Source organism: Oncorhynchus tshawytscha, linkage group LG01 (genome assembly GCF_018296145.1).
Source record: "Oncorhynchus tshawytscha isolate Ot180627B linkage group LG01, Otsh_v2.0, whole genome shotgun sequence".
Classification (NCBI taxonomy): domain Eukaryota; kingdom Metazoa; phylum Chordata; class Actinopteri; order Salmoniformes; family Salmonidae; genus Oncorhynchus; species Oncorhynchus tshawytscha.
In genome coordinates this window covers 3,387,349-3,404,701 of record NC_056429.1, presented here as the reverse complement: position 1 = coordinate 3,404,701, position 17,353 = coordinate 3,387,349, and the positions used below count along the sequence as shown (strand labels likewise).

The following is a 17,353-nucleotide window of genomic DNA, read 5'->3' as shown; positions in this document are numbered from 1 at the left end:
CCTGGTCCTACATGGTGGTCTAGTACTAAAACATTATCCTGGTCCTACATGGTGTGTCTTTGCTCTAGTACTAAAACATTATCCTGGTCCTACATGGTGGTCTAGTACTAAAACATCCTGGTCCTACATGGTGGTCTAGTACTAAAACATTATCCTGGTCCTACATGGTGCTCTAGTACTAAAACATTATCCTGGTCCTACATGGTGGTCTAGTACTAAAACATTATCCTGGTCCTACATGATGGTCTAGTACTAAAACATTATCCTGGTCCTACATGGTGCTCTAGTACTAAAACATTATCCTGGTCCAACATGGTGTATCTTTGCTCTAGTACTAAAACATTATCCTGGTCCTACATGGTGGTCTAGTACTAAAACATTATCCTGGTGCTACATGGTCTTTGCTCTAGTGCTAAAACATTATCCTGGTCCTACATGGTGGTCGAGTGCTAAAACATTATCCTGGTCCTACATGGTTTGTCTTTGCTCTAGTACTAAAACATTATCCTGGTCCTACATGGTGGTCTAGTACTAAAACATTATCCTGGTCCTACATGGTGCTCTAGTACTAAAACATTATCCTGGTCCTACATGGTGCTCTAGTACTAAAACATTATCCTGGTCCTACATGATGGTCTAGTACTAAAACATCCTGGTCCTACATGGTGCTCTAGTACTAAAACATTATCCTGGTCCTACATGATGGTCTAGTACTAAAACATTATCCTGGTCCTACATGATGGTCTAGTACTAAAACATTATCCTGGTCCTACATGGTGCTCTAGTACTAAAACATTATCCTGGTCCTACATGGTGGTCTAGTACTAAAACATTATCCTGGTCCTACATGGTGGTCTAGTGCTAAAACATTATCCTGGTCCTACATGGTGGTCTAGTACTAAAACATTATCCTGGTCCTACATGGTGCTCTAGTACTAAAACATTATCCTGGTCCAACATGGTGTATCTTTGCTCTAGTACTAAAACATTATCCTGGTCCTACTTGGTGGTCTAGTACTAAAACATTATCCTGGTCCTACATGGTGGTCTAGTGCTAAAACATCCTGGTCCTACATGGTGGTCTAGTACTAAAACATTATCCTGGTCCTACATGGTGCTCTAGTACTAAAACATTATCCTGGTCCAACATGGTGTATCTTTGCTCTAGTACTAAAACATTATCCTGGTCCTACATGGTGCTCTAGTACTAAAACATTATCCTGGTCCTACATGGTGTGTATTTGCCCTCATACTAAAACATTATCCTGGTCCTACATGGTGGTCTAGTGCTAAAACATTATCCTGGTCCTACATGGTGGTCTAGTACTAAACAAAAACATTATCCTGGTCCTACATGGTGCTCTAGTACTAAAACATTATCCTGGTCCAACATGGTGTATCTTTGCTCTAGTACTAAAACATTATCCTGGTCCTACATGGTGGTCTAGTACTAAAACATTATCCTGGTCCTACATGGTGTGTATTTGCCCTCATACTAAAACATTATCCTGGTCCTACATGGTGGTCTAGTGCTAAAACATTATCCTGGTCCTACATGGTGGTCTAGTACTAAAACATTATCCTGGTCCTACATGGTGTGTATTTGCCCTCATACTAAAACATTATCCTGGTCCTACATGGTGGTCTAGTACTAAAACATTATCCTGGTCCTACATGGTGGTCTAGTACTAAAACATTATCCTGGTCCAACATGGTGTATCTTTGCTCTAGTACTAAAACATTATCCTGGTCCTACATGGTGCTCTAGTACTAAAACATTATCCTGGTCCTACATGGTGTGTATTTGCCCTCATACTAAAACATGATCCTGGTCCTACATGGTGTGTATTTGCCCTCATACTAAAACATTATCCTGGTCCTACATGGTGTGTCTTTGCTCTAGTACTAAAACATTATCCTGGTCCTACATGGTGGTCTAGTGCTAAAACATTATCCTGGTCCTACATGGTGTGTATTTGCCCTCATATGAAAACATTATCCTGGTCCTACATGGTGTGTCTTTGCTCTAGTACTAAAACATTATCCTGGTCCTACATGGTGGTCTAGTGCTAAAACATTATCCTGGTCCTACATGGTGTGTCTTTGCCCTCATACGAAAACATTATCCTGGTCCTACATGGTGTGTATTTGCCCTCATACAAAAACATTATCCTGGTCCTACATGGTATATCTTTGCTCTAGTACTAAAACATTATCCTGGTCCTACATGGAGGTCTAGTACTAAAACATTATCCTGGTCCTACATGGTATGTCTTTGCTCTAGTACTAAAACATTATCCTGGTCCTACATGGTGTGTCTTTGCCCTGGTACTAAAACATTATCCTGGTCCTACATGGTGGTCTAGTACTAAAACATTATCCTGGTCCTACATGGTGGTCTAGTGCTAAAACATTATCCTGGTCCTACATGGTGTTCTAGTACTAAAACATTATCCTGGTCCTACATGGTGTGTCTTTGCTCTAGTACTAAAACATTATCCTGGTCCTACATGGTGTGTCTTTGCCCTGGTACTAAAACCTTATCCTGGTCCTACATGGTGGTCTAGTACTAAAACATTATCCTGGTCCTACATGGTATATCTTTGCTCTAGTACTAAAACATTATCCTGGTCCTACATGGTGGTCTAGTACTAAAACATTATCCTGGTCCTACATGGTGTGTCTTTGCTCTAGTACTAAAACATTATCCTGGTCCTACATGGTGGTCTAGTACTAAAACATCCTGGTCCTACATGGTGGTCTAGTACTAAAACATTATCCTGGTCCTACATGGTGCTCTAGTACTAAAACATTATCCTGGTCCTACATGGTGGTCTAGTACTAAAACATTATCCTGGTCCTACATGATGGTCTAGTACTAAAACATTATCCTGGTCCTACATGGTGCTCTAGTACTAAAACATTATCCTGGTCCAACATGGTGTATCTTTGCTCTAGTACTAAAACATTATCCTGGTCCTACATGGTGGTCTAGTACTAAAACATTATCCTGGTGCTACATGGTCTTTGCTCTAGTGCTAAAACATTATCCTGGTCCTACATGGTGGTCGAGTGCTAAAACATTATCCTGGTCCTACATGGTTTGTCTTTGCTCTAGTACTAAAACATTATCCTGGTCCTACATGGTGATCTAGTACTAAAACATTATCCTGGTCCTACATGGTGCTCTAGTACTAAAACATTATCCTGGTCCTACATGGTGCTCTAGTACTAAAACATTATCCTGGTCCTACATGATGGTCTAGTACTAAAACATCCTGGTCCTACATGGTGCTCTAGTACTAAAACATTATCCTGGTCCTACATGATGGTCTAGTACTAAAACATTATCCTGGTCCTACATGATGGTCTAGTACTAAAACATTATCCTGGTCCTACATGGTGCTCTAGTACTAAAACATTATCCTGGTCCTACATGGTGGTCTAGTACTAAAACATTATCCTGGTCCTACATGGTGGTCTAGTGCTAAAACATCCTGGTCCTACATGGTGGTCTAGTACTAAAACATTATCCTGGTCCTACATGGTGCTCTAGTACTAAAACATTATCCTGGTCCAACATGGTGTATCTTTGCTCTAGTACTAAAACATTATCCTGGTCCTACATGGTGCTCTAGTACTAAAACATTATCCTGGTCCTACATGGTGCTCTAGTACTAAAACATTATCCTGGTCCAACATGGTGTATCTTTGCTCTAGTACTAAAACATTATCCTGGTCCTACATGGTGCTCTAGTACTAAAACATTATCCTTGTCCTACATGGTGTGTATTTGCCCTCATACTAAAACATTATCCTGGTCCTACATGTGGTCTAGTCTGTGCTAAAACATTATCCTGGTCCTACATGGTGGTCTAGTACTAAAACATTATCCTGGTCCTACATGGTGCTCTAGTACTAAAACATTATCCTGGTCCAACATGGTGTATCTTTGCTCTAGTACTAAAACATTATCCTGGTCCTACATGGTGGTCTAGTGCTAAAACATTATCCTGGTCCTACATGGTGGTCTAGTACTAAAACATTATCCTGGTCCTACATGGTGTGTCTTTGCTCTAGTACTAAAACATTATCCTGGTCCTACATGGTGGTCTAGTACTAAAACATCCTGGTCCTACATGGTGGTCTAGTACTAAAACATTATCCTGGTCCTACATGGTGCTCTAGTACTAAAACATTATCCTGGTCCTACATGGTGGTCTAGTACTAAAACATTATCCTGGTCCTACATGATGGTCTAGTACTAAAACATTATCCTGGTCCTACATGGTGCTCTAGTACTAAAACATTATCCTGGTCCAACATGGTGTATCTTTGCTCTAGTACTAAAACATTATCCTGGTCCTACATGGTGGTCTAGTACTAAAACATTATCCTGGTGCTACATGGTCTTTGCTCTAGTGCTAAAACATTATCCTGGTCCTACATGGTGGTCGAGTGCTAAAACATTATCCTGGTCCTACATGGTTTGTCTTTGCTCTAGTACTAAAACATTATCCTGGTCCTACATGGTGGTCTAGTACTAAAACATTATCCTGGTCCTACATGGTGCTCTAGTACTAAAACATTATCCTGGTCCTACATGGTGCTCTAGTACTAAAACATTATCCTGGTCCTACATGATGGTCTAGTACTAAAACATCCTGGTCCTACATGGTGCTCTAGTACTAAAACATTATCCTGGTCCTACATGATGGTCTAGTACTAAAACATTATCCTGGTCCTACATGATGGTCTAGTACTAAAACATTATCCTGGTCCTACATGGTGCTCTAGTACTAAAACATTATCCTGGTCCTACATGGTGGTCTAGTACTAAAACATTATCCTGGTCCTACATGGTGGTCTAGTGCTAAAACATTATCCTGGTCCTACATGGTGGTCTAGTACTAAAACATTATCCTGGTCCTACATGGTGCTCTAGTACTAAAACATTATCCTGGTCCAACATGGTGTATCTTTGCTCTAGTACTAAAACATTATCCTGGTCCTACTTGGTGGTCTAGTACTAAAACATTATCCTGGTCCTACATGGTGGTCTAGTGCTAAAACATCCTGGTCCTACATGGTGGTCTAGTACTAAAACATTATCCTGGTCCTACATGGTGCTCTAGTACTAAAACATTATCCTGGTCCAACATGGTGTATCTTTGCTCTAGTACTAAAACATTATCCTGGTCCTACATGGTGCTCTAGTACTAAAACATTATCCTGGTCCTACATGGTGTGTATTTGCCCTCATACTAAAACATTATCCTGGTCCTACATGGTGGTCTAGTGCTAAAACATTATCCTGGTCCTACATGGTGGTCTAGTACTAAAACATTATCCTGGTCCTACATGGTGCTCTAGTACTAAAACATTATCCTGGTCCAACATGGTGTATCTTTGCTCTAGTACTAAAACATTATCCTGGTCCTACATGGTGGTCTAGTACTAAAACATTATCCTGGTCCTACATGGTGTGTATTTGCCCTCATACTAAAACATTATCCTGGTCCTACATGGTGGTCTAGTGCTAAAACATTATCCTGGTCCTACATGGTGGTCTAGTACTAAAACATTATCCTGGTCCTACATGGTGTGTATTTGCCCTCATACTAAAACATTATCCTGGTCCTACATGGTGGTCTAGTACTAAAACATTATCCTGGTCCTACATGGTGGTCTAGTACTAAAACATTATCCTGGTCCAACATGGTGTATCTTTGCTCTAGTACTAAAACATTATCCTGGTCCTACATGGTGCTCTAGTACTAAAACATTATCCTGGTCCTACATGGTGTGTATTTGCCCTCATACTAAAACATGATCCTGGTCCTACATGGTGTGTATTTGCCCTCATACTAAAACATTATCCTGGTCCTACATGGTGTGTCTTTGCTCTAGTACTAAAACATTATCCTGGTCCTACATGGTGGTCTAGTGCTAAAACATTATCCTGGTCCTACATGGTGTGTATTTGCCCTCATATGAAAACATTATCCTGGTCCTACATGGTGTGTCTTTGCTCTAGTACTAAAACATTATCCTGGTCCTACATGGTGGTCTAGTGCTAAAACATTATCCTGGTCCTACATGGTGTGTCTTTGCCCTCATACGAAAACATTATCCTGGTCCTACATGGTGTGTATTTGCCCTCATACAAAAACATTATCCTGGTCCTACATGGTATATCTTTGCTCTAGTACTAAAACATTATCCTGGTCCTACATGGTGCTCTAGTACTAAAACATTATCCTAGTCCTACATGGTGTGTCTTTGCTCTAGTACTAAAACATTATCCTGGTCCTACATGGTGTGTCTTTGCCCTGGTACTAAAACATTATCCTGGTCCTACATGGTGGTCTAGTACTAAAACATTATCCTGGTCCTACATGGTGGTCTAGTGCTAAAACATTATCCTGGTCCTACATGGTGTTCTAGTACTAAAACATTATCCTAGTCCTACATGGTGTGTCTTTGCTCTAGCACTAAAACATTATCCTGGTCCTACATGGTGTGTCTTTGCCCTGGTACTAAAACCTTATCCTGGTCCTACATGGTGGTCTAGTACTAAAACATTATCCTGGTCCTACATGGTATATCTTTGCTCTAGTACTAAAACATTATCCTGGTCCTACATGGTGGTCTAGTACTAAAACATTATCCTGGTCCTACATGGTGTGTCTTTGCTCTAGTACTAAAACATTATCCTGGTCCTACATGGTGGTCTAGTACTAAAACATCCTGGTCCTACATGGTGGTCTAGTACTAAAACATTATCCTGGTCCTACATGGTGCTCTAGTACTAAAACATTATCCTGGTCCTACATGGTGGTCTAGTACTAAAACATTATCCTGGTCCTACATGATGGTCTAGTACTAAAACATTATCCTGGTCCTACATGGTGCTCTAGTACTAAAACATTATCCTGGTCCAACATGGTGTATCTTTGCTCTAGTACTAAAACATTATCCTGGTCCTACATGGTGGTCTAGTACTAAAACATTATCCTGGTGCTACATGGTCTTTGCTCTAGTGCTAAAACATTATCCTGGTCCTACATGGTGGTCGAGTGCTAAAACATTATCCTGGTCCTACATGGTTTGTCTTTGCTCTAGTACTAAAACATTATCCTGGTCCTACATGGTGATCTAGTACTAAAACATTATCCTGGTCCTACATGGTGCTCTAGTACTAAAACATTATCCTGGTCCTACATGGTGCTCTAGTACTAAAACATTATCCTGGTCCTACATGATGGTCTAGTACTAAAACATCCTGGTCCTACATGGTGCTCTAGTACTAAAACATTATCCTGGTCCTACATGATGGTCTAGTACTAAAACATTATCCTGGTCCTACATGATGGTCTAGTACTAAAACATTATCCTGGTCCTACATGGTGCTCTAGTACTAAAACATTATCCTGGTCCTACATGGTGGTCTAGTACTAAAACATTATCCTGGTCCTACATGGTGGTCTAGTGCTAAAACATTATCCTGGTCCTACATGGTGGTCTAGTACTAAAACATTATCCTGGTCCTACATGGTGCTCTAGTACTAAAACATTATCCTGGTCCAACATGGTGTATCTTTGCTCTAGTACTAAAACATTATCCTGGTCCTACATGGTGGTCTAGTACTAAAACATTATCCTGGTCCTACATGGTGCTCTAGTACTAAAACATTATCCTGGTCCAACATGGTGTATCTTTGCTCTAGTACTAAAACATTATCCTGGTCCTACATGGTGCTCTAGTACTAAAACATTATCCTTGTCCTACATGGTGTGTATTTGCCCTCATACTAAAACATTATCCTGGTCCTACATGGTGGTCTAGTGCTAAAACATTATCCTGGTCCTACATGGTGGTCTAGTACTAAAACATTATCCTGGTCCTACATGGTGCTCTAGTACTAAAACATTATCCTGGTCCAACATGGTGTATCTTTGCTCTAGTACTAAAACATTATCCTGGTCCTACATGGTGGTCTAGTACTAAAACATTATCCTGGTCCTACATGGTGTGTATTTGCCCTCATACTAAAACATTATCCTGGTCCTACATGGTGGTCTAGTGCTAAAACATTATCCTGGTCCTACATGGTGGTCTAGTACTAAAACATTATCCTGGTCCTACATGGTGTGTATTTGCCCTCATACTAAAACATTATCCTGGTCCTACATGGTGCTCTAGTACTAAAACATTATCCTGGTCCTACATGGTGGTCTAGTACTAAAACATTATCCTGGTCCAACATGGTGTATCTTTGCTCTAGTACTAAAACATTATCCTGGTCCTACATGGTGCTCTAGTACTAAAACATTATCCTGGTCCCTCATGGTGTGTATTTGCCCTCATACTAAAACATGATCCTGGTCCTACATGGTGTGTATTTGCCCTCATACTAAAACATTATCCTGGTCCTACATGGTGGTCTAGTGCTAAAACATTATCCTGGTCCTACATGGTGGTCTAGTACTAAAACATTATCCTGGTCCTACATGGTGCTCTAGTACTAAAACATTATCCTGGTCCTACATGGTGCTCTAGTACTAAAACATTATCCTGGTCCTACATGGTGTGTATTTGCCCTCATACTAAAACATTATCCTGGTCCTACATGGTGGTCTAGTGCTAAAACATTATCCTGGTCCTACATGGTGTGTATTTGCCCTCATACTAAAACATTATCCTGGTCCTACATGGTGGTCTGTTTAATTTCTCTACCATGAGCCGCCTCCATCATTTTAGAGAATTTGGCAATATGTTTAACCGGGCCTCACAAGCGCAGGCCAACCCAGGATCTCCACATCGTCTTAAGACCAGTCATTCATACAGCTGATGAAACTGGGTTTGCACAACCAAAATCATTTCTGCAGAAACTGCTCATCTGTGGGCCCGTCGTCTTGACCTGATTGCAGTTCGACGTCGTAACCGATTTCCGTGGGCAAATGCTCACCTTCGATGGCCACTGGCACGCTGGAGAAGTGTGCTCTTCACAGATGAATCCCGGTTTCTGTACCGGGCAGATGGTAGACAGCGTGTAAGGCGTTGTGTGGTCGAGCGGTTTGCTGATGTCAACGTTGTGAACAGAGTGTCCCATGGTGGCGGTGGGGTTATGGTATGGGACAGGCATAAAGCTACGGACAACGAACACAATTGTATTTGTATCGATTTGCAATCTGAATGCACAGAGATACCGTGATGAGATCCTGAGGCTCATTGTCGTGCCATTCATCCGTCTCCATCACCTCATGTTTCAGCGTGATAATACATGGCCCCATGTCGCAAGGATCTGTACACAATTCCTGGAAGCTGAAAATGTCCCAGTTCTTCCATGGCCTGCTTACTCACCAGACCCGTCACCCATTGAGCACGTTTGGGATGCTCTGGATTGACATGTTGGACAGCGTGTTTCAGTTCCCGCCAATATCCAGCAACTTCACACAGCCGTTGAAGTGGAGTGGGACAACATTCCACAGGCCACAATCAACAGCCTGATCAACTCTATGTGAAGGAGATGTGTCACGCTGCATGAGGCAAATGGTCACACCAGATACGGACTGGTTTTCTGATCACACCAGATACTGACTGGTTTTCTGATCCACACCCCTACCTCAGATGGGTATCTGTATTCCCAGTCATGTGAAATCCATAGATTAGGGCCTAATGAATTTATCTCAATTGACTGATTTCCTTATATGAACTGTAACTCAGTTGTGTTTGTGTTCAGTGTATGTTATCCCTGTGGGACTTGAACCCACCATTTTTGGATTTGTTAGCCTAGCGTCCTGCTCTTCCCAACTTGACATTGACCCTGTTGTCTCACCTCTTCCTCAGAGCTACCTTCCTCCAACCAAAAACGGAGTGGAACCCAAACGGCCGAGTCGCCCCATCAACATCACGTCACTGGTCAGACTGTCCACCACAGTACCCAACACTATCGTGGTGTCGTGGACCTCAGAGATAGGCAGGGTAAGGAATCTATCGTGATGTCATGGACCTCAGAGATAGGCAGGGTAAGGAATCTATCGTGATGTCATGGACCTCAGAGATAGGCAGGGTAAGGAATCTATTGTGATGTCATGGACCTCAGAGATAGGCAGGGTAAGGAATCTATCGTGATGTCATGGACTTCAGAGATAGGCAGGGTAAGGAATCTATCGTGATGTCATGGACCTCAGAGATAGGCAGGGTAAGGAATCTATTGTGATGTCATGGACCTCAGAGATAGGCAGGGTAAGGAATCTATCGTGGTGTCATGGACCTCAGAGATAGGCAGGGTAAGGAATCTATCGTGATGTCATGGACCTCAGAGATAGGCAGGGTAAGGAATCTATCGTGATGTCATGGACCTCAGAGTTATTTAGAATCCCGATTGGAAGATTCCCGGGATCAGATAGGAATAAGCAAGAAATCCAGAATCCACCAACCAGGATTTCTGGAAACCTGGGAAATTTGGGAACATGACCAGTATTTTGCAACCCTAAGGCCGGCTGGCTGGCTGACAAACTACTGAAATAGATGTTAGCAAAGACTGTTGGATAAAGATATAGACCAGTGTTTGTATACCGTGTGGTTGCTGCTGTGAAGCCCACAGAGCATGGAGAATGTTATTCTATTCTGTTCCATTGTTTTGTGTCATGGTGGTTCATTGTGATAACCTCCCTCCCTGTTGTCCTGCCTCCTCTCTCAGAGTTTCTCCATGGCTGTCTACCTGGCGAGACAGCAGACATCCACAACCCTGCTACAGAGACTACGAGCCAAAGGCATCCGCAACCCAGACCACTCCAGAGCTCTCAGTAAGTGGCTCTCTGATATTAGACTGTGCTGCCAGGCCTCGTCCCAGATCTGTTGGTACTGTGAACCCAAGACCCTAATGGACCATAGGAGCTGACTCTTAAGGCACCAAGCAGGGGGATTGGGAACGTCATCTTTATTGGTGCAATCCAGCTCATTATGTTTCTGTGTTGTCTCTGTGTTGTCTCTGTGTTGTCTCTCTCTCTCTCCACAGTCAGAGAAGTTAACAGCAGAGATTGTGTTGTCTCTCTCTCTCCACAGTCAGAGAAGTTAACAGCAGAGATTGTGTTGTCTCTCTCTCTCTCCACAGTCAGAGAAGTTAACAGCAGAGATTGTGTTGTCTCTCTCTCTCCACAGTCAGAGAAGTTAACAGCAGAGATTGTGTTGTCTCTCTCTCTCTCCACAGTCAGAGAAGTTAACAGCAGAGATTGTGTTGTCTCTCTCTCTCTCCACAGTCAGAGAAGTTAACAGCAGAGATTGTGTTGTCTCTCTCTCTCCACAGTCAGAGAAGTTAACAGCAGAGATTGTGTTGTCTCTCTCCACAGTCAGAGAAGTTAACAGCAGACCCTGACAGTGAGATTGTGTTGTCTCTCTCTCTCCACAGTCAGAGAAGTTAACAGCAGACCCTGACAGTGAGATTGTGTTGTCTCTCTCTCTCTCCACAGTCAAAGAAGTTAACAGCAGAGATTGTGTTGTCTCTCTCTCTCTCCACAGTCAAAGAGAAGTTAACAGCAGAGATTGTGTTGTCTCTCTCTCTCTCCACAGTCAGAGAGAAGTTAACAGCTGATGGAGAGATTGTGTTGTCTCTCTCCACAGTCAGAGAAGTTAACAGCAGACCCTGACAGTGAGATTGTGTTGTCTCTCTCTCTCCACAGTCAGAGAAGTTAACAGCAGAGATTGTGTTGTCTCTCTCTCTCTCCACAGTCAGAGAGAAGTTAACAGCTGATGGTGAGATTGTGTTGTCTCTCTCCACAGTCAGAGAAGTTAACAGCAGACCCTGACAGTGAGATTGTGTTGTCTCTCTCTCTCTCCACAGTCAAAGAGAAGTTAACAGCAGACCCTGACAGTGAGATTGCGACCACCAGTCTACGAGTCTCTCTACTCTGTCCGGTGCGTACACTCATTTACGTTTTAGTAATTTTGCAGACGTTCTTAATCAGATTTACAGTCAAATCAGTGCATTCAACCTGGGTAAAATAGCTAATTAGTAGAGGAAACGCATCAAAATCGCCGTAAAATGTAATTATCAGTCCTTATGGTGTTGATGTATGTTCATCTTCCTGTTTCCTGTCTAGCTGGGGAAGATGCGTCTGATGATCCCGTGCAGAGCGTTGACGTGTTCCCACCTCCAGTGTTTCGACGCTACGCTTTACATCCAGATGAATGAGAAGAAACCCACGTGGGTGTGTCCTGTCTGTGATCAGAAGGCCCCCTACCAACACCTCATCATCGACGGGTTCGTTCTGCTGCTGCCTCCCCTTACTTTTTTTGGCTAGCCACAGCACTCATCTAGCTAGCTAGCTAGCTAGCTAATTAGTTTTTTAGCCTCAGCAGTCAACTAGCTAGGTAGCCACAGCAGTCAACTAGCTAGGTAGCCACAGCAGTCAACTAGCTAGCTAGCTGTTTAGTTTTCTAGCCACAGCACTCATCTAGATAGCTAGCCACAGCAGTCATCTAGCTAGCTAGCTGTTTAGTTTTCTAGCCACAGCAGTCATCTAGCTAGCTAGTTGTTTAGTTTTCTAGCCACAGCAGTCAACTAGCTAGCTAGCTGTTTAGTTTTCTAGCCACAGCAGTCAACTAGCTAGGTAGCTGTTTAGTTTTCTAGCCACAGCAGTCACCTAGCTAGGTAGCTGTTTAGTTTTCTAGCCACACCAGTCAACTAGCTAGCTGGCTGTTTAGTTTTCTAGCCACAGCAGTCAACTAGCTAGGTAGCTGTTTAGTTTTCTAGCCACAGCAGTCACCTAGCTAGGTAGCTGTTTAGTTTTCTAGCCACACCAGTCAACTAGCTAGGTAGCTGTTTAGTTGTCTAGCCACAGCAGTCACCTAGCTAGGTAGCTGTTTAGTTTTCTAGCCACAGCAGTCAACTAGCTAGGTAGCTGTTTAGTTTTCTAGCCACACCAGTCAACTAGCTAGCTAGCTGTTTAGTTTTCTAGCCACAGCAGTCAACTAGCTAGGTAGCTGTTTAGTTTTCTAGCCACACCAGTCAACTAGCTAGCTAGCTGTTTAGTTTTCTAGCCACAGCAGTCAACTAGCTAGGTAGCTGTTTAGTTTTCTAGCCACAGCAGTCAACTAGCTAGGTAGCTGTTTAGTTTTCTAGCCACAGCAGTCAACTAGCTAGGTAGCTGTTTAGTTTTCTAGCCACAGCAGTCAACTAGCTAGGTAGCTGTTTAGTTTTCTAGCCACACCAGTCAACTAGCTAGCTAGCTGTTTAGTTTTCTAGCCACACCAGTCAACTAGCTAGCTAGCTGTTTAGTTTTCTAGCCACAGCAGTCAACTAGCTAGGTAGCTGTTTAGTTTTCTAGCCACAGCAGTCAACTAGCTAGGTAGCTGTTTAGTTTTCTAGCCACAGCAGTCAACTAGCTAGGTAGCTGTTTAGTTTTCTAGCCACACCAGTCAACTAGCTAGCTAGCTGTTTAGTTTTCTAGCCACAGCAGTCAACTAGCTAGGTAGCTGTTTAGTTTTCTAGCCACAGCAGTCAACTAGCTAGGTAGCTGTTTAGTTGTCTAGCCACAGCAGTCACCTAGCTAGGTAGCTGTTTAGTTTTCTAGCCACAGCAGTCAACTAGCTAGGTAGCTGTTTAGTTTTCTAGCCACACCAGTCAACTAGCTAGCTAGCTGTTTAGTTTTCTAGCCACAGCAGTCAACTAGCTAGGTAGCTGTTTAGTTTTCTAGCCACACCAGTCAACTAGCTAGTAGCTGTTTAGTTTTCTAGCCACAGCAGTCAACTAGCTAGGTAGCTGTTTAGTTTTCTAGCCACAGCAGTCACCTAGCTAGGTAGCTGTTTAGTTTTCTAGCCACAGCAGTCAACTAGCTAGGTAGCTGTTTAGTTTTCTAGCCACAGCAGTCACTAGCTAGGTAGCTGTTTAGTTTTCTAGCCACAGCAGTCACCTAGCTAGGTAGCTGTTTAGTTTTCTAGCCACAGCAGTCAACTAGCTAGGTAGCTGTTTAGTTTTCTAGCCACAGCAGTCAACTAGCTAGCTAGCTGTTTAGTTTTCTAGCCACAGCAGTCAACTAGCTAGGTAGCTGTTTAGTTTTCTAGCCACAGCAGTCAACTAGCTAGGTAGCTGTTTAGTTTTCTAGCCACAGCAGTCAACTAGCTAGCTAGCTGTTTAGTTTTCTAGCCACAGCAGTCACCTAGCTAGGTAGCTGTTTAGTTTTCTAGCCACAGCAGTCAACTAGCTAGGTAGCTGTTTAGTTTTCTAGCCACAGCAGTCAACTAGCTAGGTAGCTGTTTAGTTTTCTAGCCACAGCAGTCACCTAGCTAGGTAGCCAGTTGTTTAGTTTTCTAGCCACAGCAGTCAACTAGCTAGGTAGCTGTTTAGTTTTATAGCCACAGCAGTCATCTAGCTAGGTAGCTGTTTAGTTGTCTAGCCACAGCAGTCAACTAGCTAGGTAGCTGTTTAGTTTTCTAGCCACAGCAGTCAACTAGCTAGGTAGCTGTTTAGTTTTCTAGCCACAGCAGTCAACTAGCTAGGTAGCTGTTTAGTTTTCTAGCCACAGCAGTCAACTAGCTAGGTAGCTGTTTAGTTTTCTAGCCACAGCAGTCATCTAGCTAGCTAACTTTTTAGTTTTAAGTCATCTAGCTAGGTAGCTGTTTAGCTTTCGACCACGTTCGATAATTTATCTGTAAACGATTAACAAGCTAGTTAGCTAGAACATGTTCTTGTCAAACTGTCAACAGAGCAGCTGGCAAACAACAAGATAGGCCAAAGAACAGTCTAAAAACCACTTACATCAGATTTGACCGTTCAGACACAAGTCACATGGCTAGGAATCAGATTTGACCGTTCAGACACAAGGTACATGGCTAGGAATCAGATTTGACCGTTCAGACACAAGGTACATGGCTAGGAATCAGATTTGACCGTTCAGACACAAGGTACATGGCTAGGAATCAGATTTGACCGTTCAGACACAAGTCACATGGCTAGGAATCAGATTTGACCGTTCAGACACAAGTCACATGGCTAGGAATCAGATTTGACCGTTCAGACACAAGTCACATGGCTAGGAATCAGATTTGACCGTTCAGACACAAGTCACATGGCTAGGAATCAGATTTGACCGTTCAGACACAAGTCACATGGCTAGGAATCAGATTTGACCGTTCAGACACAAGTCACATGGCTAGGAATCAGATTTGACCGTTCAGACACAAGTCACATGGCTAGGAATCAGATTTGACCGTTCAGACACAAGTCACATGGCTAGGAATCAGATTTGACCGTTCAGACACAAGTCACATGGCTAGGAATCAGATTTGACCGTTCAGACACAAGTCACATGGCTAGGAATCAGATTTGACCGTTCAGACACAAGTCACATGGCTAGGAATCAGATTTGACCGTTCAGACACAAGTCACATGGCTAGGAATCAGATTTGACCGTTCAGACACAAGTCACATGGCTAGGAATCAGATTTGACCGTTCAGACACAAGTCACATGGCTAGGAATCAGATTTGACCGTTCAGACACAAGTCACATGGCTAGGAATCAGATTTGACCGTTCAGACACAAGTCACATGGCTAGGAATCAGATTTGACCGTTCAGACACAAGTCACATGGCTAGGAATCAGATTTGACCGTTCAGACACAAGTCACATGGCTAGGAATCAGATTTGACCGTTCAGACACAAGGTACATGGCTAGGAATCAGATTTGACCGTTCAGACACAAGGCACATGGCTAGGAATCAGATTTGACCGTTCAGACACAAGTCACATGGCTAGGAATCAGATTTGACCGTTCAGACACAAGTCACATGGCTAGGAATCAGATTTGACCGTTCAGACACAAGGTACATGGCTAGGAATCAGATTTGACCGTTCAGACACAAGTCACATGGCTAGGAATCAGATTTGACCGTGAAATATATATATGTTTTAAACAAGGCTTTATGTGGTCAATGTTTATTTTTTAGAATTATTATTTTTTAGAGGAATAGTGTCACAATAAAAAAAATTGTTGTTTGAGTTCAGTTCACGTAACAGGGGGTTGACCTGTAAATGAATCACTCATCAATCATATAAAAAAAAATTAATAAGCATCTTCAGAAATGACGGTTTAAAGCAACCAAATCGCTAAAGCTTTACAATGCTGGGTTACAATCTTCCAAGAATTTACACAAGATTCATGTCAAAATACATAATTTTTTGGCAATTTAACTTTATTCATACAAAAAAAGGGCATATTTATGGAGTTCTTTGTGTGTTCAATATTAAAGGGCACTTCATTTAATATAACAGGCTTTTAAAATTAAACATTTGTGCCCAAGTTCTACAAAAAAAATATCAAAGGGACCCAAAAAGGCCCTCTTTTCGTGGAACTATCTCTCGGTCCGGCTCTCTCTCACTTTCTCTCCGTCTCTCTCACTTTCTCTATGTCTCTCTCCGTCTCTCTCACTTTCTCTATGTCTCTCTCCGTCTCTCTCACTTTCTCTCCGTCTCTCTCCGTCTCTCTCTTAGTCTCTCTCCGTCTCTCTCCATCTCTCTCTCCGTCTCTCTCTACGTCTCTCTCCGTCTCTCGCCATCTCTCTCTCCGTCTCTGTCCGTCTCTCGCCATCTCTCTCTACGTCTCTCTCTACGTCTCTCTCCGTCTCTCTCACTTTCTCTCTGTCACTCTCTACGTTTCTCTCCATCTCTCTCTCCGTCTCTCCGTTTCTCTCCTTCTCTCTCCGTCTGTCCGTCTCTCGCCATCTCTCTCTACATCTCTCTCTACGTCTCTCTCCGTCTCTCTCACTTTCTCTCTGTCACTCTCTACGTTTCTCTCCATCTCTCTCTCCGTCTCTCTACGTTTCTCTCCTTCTCTCTCCGTCTCTGTCCGTCTCTCACCATCTCTCTCTCCGTCTCTCTCTACGTCTCTCTCCGTCTCTCTCACTTTCTCTCTGTCACTCTCTACGTTTCTCTCCATCTCTCTCTCCGTCTCTCTACGTTTCTCTCCTTCTCTCTCCGTCTCTCTCTCCGTCTCTCTCCATCTCTCTCTCCGTCTCTCTCTCCTTCTCTCTCCATCTCTCTCTCCGTCTCTCTACGTTTCTCTCCTTCTCTCTCCGTCTCTGTCCGTCTCTCGCCATCTCTCTCTACGTCTCTCTCTACGTCTCTCTCCGTCTCTCTCACTTTCTCTCTGTCACTCTCTACGTTTCTCTCCATCTCTCTCTCCGTCTCTCCGTCTCTCCGTCTCTCTACGTTTCTCTCCTTCTCTCTCTCTCTCCTCTCTCTCTCCATCTCTCTCTCCGTCTCTCTCTCTCTCTCTCTCCATCTCTCTCTCCGTCTCTCTCCGTCTCTCTCTCTCTCTCTCCTTCTCTCTCTCCTCTCTCTCTCTCC

General features: G+C 43.1%; 1 protein-coding gene across 2 annotated transcripts in view; it reads left to right on the top strand.

Moving 5' to 3' along the window:
- LOC112238621 (E3 SUMO-protein ligase PIAS1) overlaps positions 1 to 17,353 on the top strand; it is a 62,325-nt gene that overhangs the window by 34,136 nt on the left and 10,836 nt on the right. For both annotated transcript variants that reach the window (XM_042310862.1, XM_042310522.1), the window contains exons 6-9: positions 9,854 to 9,988; positions 10,710 to 10,815; positions 11,850 to 11,923; positions 12,109 to 12,269. In XM_042310862.1, the coding sequence (XP_042166796.1) occupies positions 9,854 to 9,988; positions 10,710 to 10,815; positions 11,850 to 11,923; positions 12,109 to 12,269 (476 nt within the window). The remainder of the gene's footprint in view (positions 1 to 9,853; positions 9,989 to 10,709; positions 10,816 to 11,849; positions 11,924 to 12,108; positions 12,270 to 17,353) is intronic.